Source organism: Pteropus alecto, unplaced genomic scaffold, assembly GCF_000325575.1.
Source record: "Pteropus alecto unplaced genomic scaffold, ASM32557v1 scaffold92, whole genome shotgun sequence".
Classification (NCBI taxonomy): domain Eukaryota; kingdom Metazoa; phylum Chordata; class Mammalia; order Chiroptera; family Pteropodidae; genus Pteropus; species Pteropus alecto.
The window spans coordinates 1,709,510-1,719,576 of NW_006432447.1; the positions used below are offsets into that span (position 1 = coordinate 1,709,510).

The 10,067-nt window shown below is 33.8% G+C and overlaps 1 protein-coding gene across 2 annotated transcripts in view; it reads right to left on the reverse strand.

The window, feature by feature from the left end:
* Positions 1–3,255: 3,255 nt before the first annotated feature.
* The window catches only part of SLC25A36 (solute carrier family 25 member 36), a 31,232-nt gene continuing 24,420 nt past the window's right edge, over positions 3,256–10,067 (reverse strand). The window contains exons 7-8 of one of the 2 annotated variants that reach the window (XR_001516468.2): positions 8,981–9,270; positions 3,256–7,130 (exon numbers count right to left, since the gene is read on the reverse strand). Coding sequence is in view for 1 of the 2 variants with exons in the window: in XM_006907189.3 (XP_006907251.1) it covers positions 6,937–7,130; positions 8,981–9,270 (484 nt within the window). In the remaining variant the exon portion in view is untranslated. The remainder of the gene's footprint in view (positions 7,131–8,980; positions 9,271–10,067) is intronic. The other variant, XM_006907189.3, reaches the window with a different exon arrangement.

Here is a 10,067-nt window from a genome sequence, read left to right on the forward strand (position 1 = left end):
CAGAAGTACCCCCATCCTAGAAGCACCCTAACACCAGTCCTTATCCTGATCCAGATCCAGTTCTAATTGTTTAGTCCTGGGCTTGGGGCTGGGAAGGAAGGGGAACCCTTCTGCTTGCCCAGCAATACCTCAGAAGAAATGTTTTGAGATCTAGTTGAATGGAGGTAAGTTGCTCAGAGGTCCTGCTTACTCATACCAAAACCGGATAGTCACTTTAAGACCTCCATTTTATTTGAAACACATTAAGTATGACTATTTTATGAACTGTACTTTGCTAATTCTAGCATCTCATCTTCATGGGTTTCATTCTGTAACTTTCACTAAAGTTTACTCAACTATTTATCTTGATTAAAAATGTTTAAAATGAACAAATCTTAAATGTACACCAGATGAATTTTTGTATTAGACACACACCTGTTTAATCACTACCCAGATCAACATGTGGGACATTTCCACGACTCTAGAATGTTCCACTAGGTCCCTTGTTGGTCAACTCCTTCCCTACCTCCAGGTAAACTTAACATGTCACCTTGACTGATTTTCCCTGTTCTTGACCTTCATGTAAAATGACCACTTTTAGTGATAAAGCTATGAACATTTGTAGATGTTTTCATTTCTCTTGGGAATCCCCCCTTCCCAAAACCACCCCTCCCCCAGTAATAATTCTGGGTTATAGAGTGGATATAGTTTTAAGCTTTCTTAGAAACTGCCTTTCCAAAGTAGCTGTGCCATTTTACATTCTCAGCAGCATGTATGGGAGTCCCAGCTGTTTGTACATTCTTGATATTGTCTAGTTGTTGCATGGAGGGCACTGTAGTGTTTTCTCATTTTTGGTTCAAATTTGTATTACTAATCATGCTAAGTATCCTTTTCATATGTTTATTTTTGTGGTAACTGTTCAAATCTTTTTTTTTTGGCATTTAATTATATATCCTGTCAGATACATTGTGGATATTTTCTTCCAGTACGTGGCTGCATTTTTTTACTTTTAATATCCTTTTAATATCTTTTTAATGCATTTTTGTGAATTCGAATCCCTGTCTACTCCAAGGTTGCAAAAGTATTTCTTTTAGAAGGCTTGCAATTTTCATTTTTACTTGTGTATGGTGAGGTAATGGTCCATTTTTCTTTATACCAATGTCCAGTTGCTCTAGCACACTTATTGGGGGTGAGGGAGACAGAAAAACAAAACCAAAAATCAGTATATAATTTAGGAAAAGTATAGATCAAAAAAGGCCACTAAAACACTTCAATAAGTTCATACAATGAAGATCAATCTTATTGGATAGTTTTGAAAGCTATGTAGCAGTTGAAAATGCGGTTTATCTTGACAATGAAAGACTCAAGGAGGAGTTATGAGGTGCTTTGGAAGAGTAGGGACCAAAAATAACAGAAAACAAGTCTAGCACTAAATTTTGATGGGTTGGATTTGATGAGCTCCTTTGAATTAGACTAGGTTTAGAATACTGGGTCTACCAACTAGTTTAGAAATCTGAGTCAATTCCCAGGAGAAAAGAAAATGGGTTATTTCTCCTGCTGGACTGCTAGAACGCTTTGATTTTAGTTTCAACCAAGAATGCCCCTCCCCTGATCAAATTTCTATCATTGTTTCAAAGCCCAGCAACCTTTTCAGATCTCCCTAAAAGAATCAATCACTACAACACTTCCAGAGAACATAGGACATCCCTGAGGCTCAATGGTACTGCAATTGAGAGCAGTGCACGTAAGACAAACTGAACCTAATGTTAAGTCTAACTTTCTATGATGTCACAATGATGCTTTGGGGAAAAAAAGAAAATCCAGTGGTTCTCCAGCTGCCTCAGGATATAAACTAAGCTCTATACAGATCAGCTTCAAAGACAGTTGTACTGTTCCAATTCACATCTGTAGCTCTATTTCTCATCACTTACCAATGTTTTATGCTGAGCCAATCCACACAGTTTCAAACGAAGTTTAAAAAACTGTCTCAGCATCATCCCAAGTGCTGATAAAAAAAAAAACCTAGTATAAACATGAGACTAATATTCAGAATACTCGTTAAAAAAGCCCAATTGTGACTAATATCCCTCTTAAGTATCACTTCTCTATTCACCCACTCTATAGGCTGAGAAGTCACATGAAATCGTTGTATAAACATAGCACTCTATGAATTTAAACTACTGAATCAATTCTAGGCATACTAAGGTAGCCGGCTGGTTTGTGCAATGCAAATATTAAGCAAATAAAACCATTTAACTACCATTTACTTAGCTTGAGTTTTACCAGTTGTATACATGTATACATAAGGCACACACTTGAACCTTAAAAAATCATAAACTCACCAATTCTGTCACAGCTCCTGATATTCAGCAATGAACACACATACACACAATTTAGACTGGAGACATTTGAGCTAATAATATCAACCACTACTTTGCCAAATGTCTTCACTCTACCCACTATTTCAGTCTTCAGTGGAAAGAGTACTGTTAGTAGGCTGAATGATTTCAGCTTTTCGTTAACTTTGAGAAATGGAATATGACAAATTTGTCCTGGTTTCCTCACCTACAAAACTGGGCGATAATTGATGGAAACTACAATTTGGGAAAACTGAACTAAAACAAAATAGACAAAAAGTAAAGTGGGTAGGTACTATTTAACATTTAATATCTATGTTACTGGTATTTCAGTGAAAATATGAAGATTAATTTGGTTATTCTAACAAATTCCCAGCTCTTTACTTTTAATTTTAAAATTCTTAGCTTTCCTAAAGGCTGAGACTACAACAAAAAAGCTACTGATGTCAAAAGGACATTATAACCTAGGGAGATATCAAATAACCTAATTTGGCTCCAATTTCAGATGTCCTTTACAAACTGCATGTTTTTATATGTGAAAAGTACAGGACTGAAAAATCAATAAACCTATGGAAAGTATAGAACAGAAATTTCTTACTGAGCTATGAGATAGTTATATTATTTGACCTTTTGATTAACAGATATAATTAGGTCTAGCAGATAGGAGCCTGACATTTACTTTGAAAATGGCAATGCACTTTTGTTCTATACATAATCTTAAGGAAGTGTGATTATATCCTCACCATACCAAAATATTAGGATACACTATTTTTTTTTTTTTTAGGCGAGGCAACCCTTGGATGACCTCACAGATTGCAAGGACCCTGTCAGATTACAATCCCTTATTAGTATTTTTTTTAACACCTACAGCACCTGGTCTTCCTTAGGATATATTATTAATAAAAAAACCAACACGCTGTATTTTCATAAGCATATTATAATTTTAAAAATTTTAACAATTCAAATAAAATTCAGCTAGTTAACATAAATACAGAGTAAATGCACATAATTTACAGCCATGTACATAAATGCAATAGCAACCCTCACATAAATGGTCAAAGATATCAACTCTTTTGAAGTTGATTATTTACCTACGACTGATAGGTCATAATTTAATTGTTCACATATGCGGGGGTACACATTCAAAATGTTTAAAACTAAAAACTGGGTAAACCTAGAATTTTCATTTTCTAAAAGGAGTAGCATAAAAAGCAGCAGCATATAGATTAACGAGAAATTTAAGGGCATGACAGAGAAGAGATCTAAGTGGGCAGAAAGTACATTAAATATTTTTATGTAATTAAAATTCCTTTTAATTGAAATCATTCAGAAATATCTTATTCTTAGAAATGTTAAAATCAGGAACAGTATTAGAGGAGGGAAAAGCTGAACTATTATTATTTTCCAGCCCAAAAAAAGTCCCTATAATACTTACAGTCTGGGCAGAAGAGCATGTAAACAAGAAGACAGGCATAAACAATGCTGGAAAAGTACAGACTGCTAGCATTTAAATCCTTTAAGTTCAAATCAGTATTTTTAGTGATTTAAAATAAACCTAAAAATGCTGACATGTTTCTGCTCCAGTAAGAGTAAACACTCATTATTTTGAACCCAAACTCTACTGGGTCCTAATATACTACTGCTATTCCACAGTGGGCATTAAGTTTTAGGAGACAAAAAGCTGAATTAAATAATCTAGTGATAATCTTGGTGTTGAAGTTACAAATCAATTACTTGTGGGCCCTATCCAATAAGGTTGGTTCTACAAAGTTACATACATAATAAGAAATAAGACAAAGCTTTGGTAATAAATGTACCTAAATTTAAAATCACTGTATGAGACGCCATAATGACCGGGTTGGCAATTCTCAGATTTGGACTTTGAAATTTAGGAATTTTTCTATTTTCTGTAGCCACAAGTACCAGAGTTCCATCTGCTGCTCTAGGAGAGTACGCTCTTTCAGTATCTACTGCTTTGACCTGAATAAGTTCAATTTAATTTTCTGAGAAAATTCTACAATAAAACTATAAATCAACCTGAAGAGTGCTGACTACCTCTATACTAGAAATAAAACATTATCTGATAGAAAATAGATGAAAACAAGTTTTTAAAAAAGTCCAATATTTTATGTATGTTTTTCTTTTTAAACATTTGCATCAATTAAAAAAAGATCTAAGAAATGTTTCAGGGACAAATTTGATAAATAACTTTTATACATAGTTTTCTTTTTTTAATTACCTCTGTCATAAAGAAAACTACAGCAGATGGCGCTTTGGGGAAAAAAAATTAAATGATGTTGCTCTTTTCCAATTGTTGCATAAAGAAACAAAGTCTAAGACTCTAGGATCCTTTCCTTCCAGTACATACATAAAACTCACTTTTAAAAGCTGAATATAATACACTAAAAGTCAACATAAATTTTACTTGCTAAATACAAACAGGAATAGAAAATACGTTCATCCTTGAAGGACACTTGATATGAATTTGCTACAACTGAATAATAAGATGTTACTTAGCTGCTGGTTTTCGCATCGTTCTTAATCATTTGTGGGGTACTGAGATCATAATGTTAGGGAGAGTTTCTGTCCTACATTCAATATAACTAATATTTACAGATCTTCACAAGGCAAATGGCACTGTATTAGGCAGTACAAGTGGCACCTGAAAAGGCAAGCACTACAGATGGAGAATTTCTCTACAGATTTAAGTTAGAAACCCCTGCTATTATTTTTTGGCATATTCCTCGCAATAAATGTCAAAGCTGAAATTCGCCATAAAAGTTATAAATAATCCCAAAGGTGATGAAACTGAATTTGCCTTTGGTCTCCAAATAGATTGAAATGTTTTTAATTTCAATCAAAGCACCTCAAAAACATCCAGCTACTGTTGATTCTAAGAAAGTTAGAAGGTGAGGAAATTTAAGAGGGCACTGTGTTTCATTGGTGATAGCAGAGAAAGCTTGCAATGACATGCTACAATTTCCTGTTAAGTCACTACAGTGTACACAGAATACTTAAAACATTTATATTAAAGATCTCCAAAACATACCTAAAGCCCAGAAAAATGTTATGAATACTGTTTCTGCCTAATACATGACCAATGTTTTAAAAATAACCTTAACGTGGAATTCTCCCCTATTCTTTCTAACCACCCCCAAAGGCCACAAAGTGCATTCACAGAGTCACTCTTAAGATAAAGCCATTGCACGAAATGTACAGTTCTGTATGTTGAAATGAGTACCACGCTGGAGTTTAATTGTAGAAGTTTTTTATACGAGTATAGCAACATCCATAAGCTAAAGTCTCTTAATAGAATTATAGCCAACATCTTCATAAGGGCTATACATATAATACATTTAAAGTATTAAAAGGTGCAGATGAATTCAACAGCCAAATGTAAAAGCTATATCCTGTTAGCACACTTAATCTGAATTATCTTGAATCTTTCTATGGATTTCCATCAAGAAACTAGGATAGAATACATTTCTTTACAAAAGCAGTTTGTTCATTTACAAATCTAAGTCAATTAGGATCATTACCTGCTCATCAGACAACAGAGGGCCCTCTTCTATGTTTGTACTACCCCAGATATTTATGTTGCCCTAAAGAAAAAAACTTTTAAGGGCAAAGCTGAAAATTACCATTTTCTCCACAAAATAAATGCAATCTATACAGATCTTCTGAAAATAATTCAAATGTTCAAATTCTTAATGTGAAAGCAAAAGAGATAGACACAAAAGTGGTCAATTTTTTCCACTTTAAGAAAATGATACTTAGGTGTGATATGTGATGACCCAAATTCAAAACTAGTAAATCACTGAAAAGACAACTGCATAAATTTAGAAAAGATATGAGGACATGCTCGAATTACTGAAATGGCCCAAAATCAACATTTTACTGGTTTATTTTGTCCCAAATGATTACCGTTTGAATTTGATATGTTAACAATTTAAGTGTCCACATGATGCTAAACATCAAGCACCTGTTAGCAATGGCAACCAAAAGATTTTAAAGATAAAAACATATAAGATATTTAGACACTATTTCATTAGTTGTCATTAGTTGTCAAAAACAGTGACTAATGCTAAATAATTAACTTTAAAATATTGGGCCAGATCCTCTCAAGGAAATGTGAAAATAATACTGAGGATCTCAATATTATTGTTGTTTTACAAGAATTACATAGAACCCAAAATTAGAAATTTATGACTGTCAATACTATCTTTGGATAGTTTATAGTATAGCACATAACTAGGGATGGCTTTGTTGAAAAGACTGAAAAAATACTCATGGAATAAACACTGACTGCCATAAACAAAATGCAAGTCTGACTTGTGGATGATAGAGAAAATGGCAATTTTGAGGAAGGAGTGCCTCTAAAGGCTTTTTCATGGAGGCAGCTGAGGTTTTTTCCCCCACATTACTGAAAGACCAAGTAATGTGATTATAATTACTTTAATTCCTAAAACCAGACTTCCACTTAGGTACAGTTACATGTTCCCAAATCATTTTTCTTCTGTCCATCATGCTGGCTTCGATACTCCATGGTCCACTGTAATCTTTTGGTCTTCCCTCTTTATAGTATGACAGCCTGATGTTGCTATCCGTTGAGTAGGTAGACCACCAATTCATAGGTGGCCATCATAATGGCTGTGTTGGGAATCTGTCTCACCAGATGAGTTGTTAGACCACGGTAAAGAGACCCATAACCTTCTTCTTGAACAACCAGAGATAGTGTCTGAAAAAAAGACCTATATTTTGTTCCCTCTTCACGCAGTCTTGTTCTTATGACTTCTGTTTAGGAAAAAAATTAAAGTCATTTTATTTAAACATTAGTGATATCTTTATATATTCCTAATACTGTTACCTTCAAGTATAGGCTTAGGATAAAGAAGGGATTTTTAATGTGTAACTTACTGAACCCAGTCACATTACAACACCACCAAACTTCTAAGATAGCTGGCTAAAATCATGTATACTCGTTATAAAATGAATATACGTAAAAAACAAGCAGGAAAGATTTTTAAAAAGTGGACTTTACAATGAGAAAAAAGAATTAGTAATCTAATCACAATGCGGTCCACATACCAAGATGAAATTTCATGTAGAAGAGGTAGAAAATGTTAAAAATATAAGCTTGCCAGCTAAAAGGCCCTATCTAGGAAGGAATTAAGCAAAAATCATAAAATTTTAAAGCTAAAAAGGATCTTAAAGATTACAGTTAGTCCAATTTTTCATTTTAAAAGGTGAGGGAATGGGACTATTGAGAGGTTTTTGTCAGTTGAGGGGAGAGGAAGGGACCAGAATTCAGAGCTTCCAACCAAAGACTATTCTTTTCACATTCATTATTTCTCAGACTTTTTCAATACACTATTCTTGATAGGCCTGAGAGAAATGGCCTAAAGCCATTTTCACTACGAAATGTTAACACTCAATCTCATGTCCTGCCTTAATAATTCATGCTACTTATACATTCCAACCCAAAATATTGTTTATAACCTGTACTTCTTGTAATACACCATCTCACTTGAAGGGACAGGATACTTAAAACTCCAAACCTCTTTCACCTTAGCAGGCCACCATCCTAATCCTTCCATCAGGAGGCCAGGACCTAAAACAATGCTGCTGACACTATCCTCTTGTGACTTCTTTTAAAGAAGTTACGACTTCCCTCAGGAAAACTGGGGTAAGCTCAGTCCAACTTGGTTAGAATTGGTTTTATTCACAAATTACATTTTAAAGCAAATATTTCCTAGACCGGTTTAATTTTTCCTGATACAGCTTTAACCACAGAGCCTTAGCTTTACAAAGGTGAATATAAATGTTAATAACGAGTGTGACAAAAGTGAAGCACTTCAATTAAAAACCCAAACCAAAGTAAACCTCAAGCACACCAAAATCAAAGGCTACACTTAGGAAGTCAACAAAGTTACAAAAAACAAAAACAACAACAACAACAACAAAAAAACAACCAACCAACAAATAAAACCCCTCATCATGTTGCAGACCAATTTTTAAGTGATTTTCTTAGCTATTTATGAAACAAGCTGATATTGTAAAACTTAAACGCAGAAATAAATCATTTATATATACTTATTCATCAACACGAAATGATGGTAAAATCATTTGGTGTTTGGGATTAGACTTCAATTCAAATTTGGGCTCCATCACTGAGTAAACTATGCGACCTCAAGCAAGTTAATTTTAACAATTCTTATTTCCCACTTGAAAATGAAGGCAGTTCTGGTTATATTGTAGCATACCTAGATTTTGCAGCATTTTTATGTAGATTAGCGATGATGTATTCAAAGTATCTAGTATACCACCTACATCCACACTTTAAAAAAAAATAAAATAAAAACTTGCCCAGTCACCCAGCTGCAATCTGATTGACTCCAGGGTAAAATTTGTCCACAGCTCATGATAAATCACCACCATGGTACTAACAGCATATACTGACCTCTTAAAACTGCTTTACATTACTTATACAGATTAATTCCATTATGAGGAATTCCTAAGAATGGTATTTTGTTATACTGAAATTCAGTAAAATTATAAATGCTCTAATAATAAGGCATCTATTGGTTGGGGTGGGAGAATATTTCTGAATTAATAGAACATTATATAAATTCAACTCCTCTTACCATGTGGATATGCTATACTTGTGGCACAAGTTTTTGAGGTGGCAGCAGCTAGCATCATTCCCACAAAATCTGATGCTTCTTTTACAGACTCTTCATCATTTTCCATTGTAGAAGCAATCTTATATTCCAGGAGTTTTTGCTTAATACTTTCATAAATAACAAAATGGATAACAGTCTCTGATATGCCTGCATATGAAGCGGACATGCCTCTATAAAATCCTCTAAGTCCATCTGTCCGATACACTTTACGAACACATTCAAAAGCACCCATTCTCTTTTCCCCACGATTCCTGAAAAGCAAAACGGAAAAATCTGTTTAATGTAAATAAAGTAGTACAGGTTTTTAAATAAAGTAAACAAAATATAGTAGACATATGCCACTCTACTTAATAAAGAATGATTCTCTTTAATGTATGAAGAGGTGAAATCAGAATTTAAAAATATTCATTTTAGATTTCCTATTCTTTGTCCAAACTTTGTCATATTAGGTGGGTAACATAAAGTAGTTTATTTTACTGAATGCGAAATATACTACACTGAATCTTTAGTTTCACATCCTCATTGAAATTTGTACTGTAGAGATAACGAAATCCTTTATAGTCCAAATATACTGTGACCACAGCTCAAGATAAAAACAAAACAAACAAAAAACACTCAACATTATATTAAATCCAGTTCTAAGTTGAGAAGATTTCTTTTGCATTTAATTACATATAAAAAGAATGATTGAGACGCCAATGATTACAGTACATCACAGAGGCAAAGAACAGGATTAACTGAATTTCTGTGCACCTGAGGGATTCTTCCAACCCCACCTAGTTCTTCCCAAAAAGTGGCCTGGTGAATTTAAGAAAAACTTCCTAATATTCTTTGAAGACAATGGTCATATCTTTATTTCAGTATCCTAGTGAATACAAGAATATAGAGGACCTCTACAGTTCTCAAGTATTTATTGAATATTAGGCCCAAGAAAATGTCCCCTAGTGCTATTTAAAGGCACAGCATCTCTTCTTACGTAAGTATATAATTTTGAGTTTGTAAAAATATGTATTACCTTACACTATGATTCCCTCAACAGAACCCCATC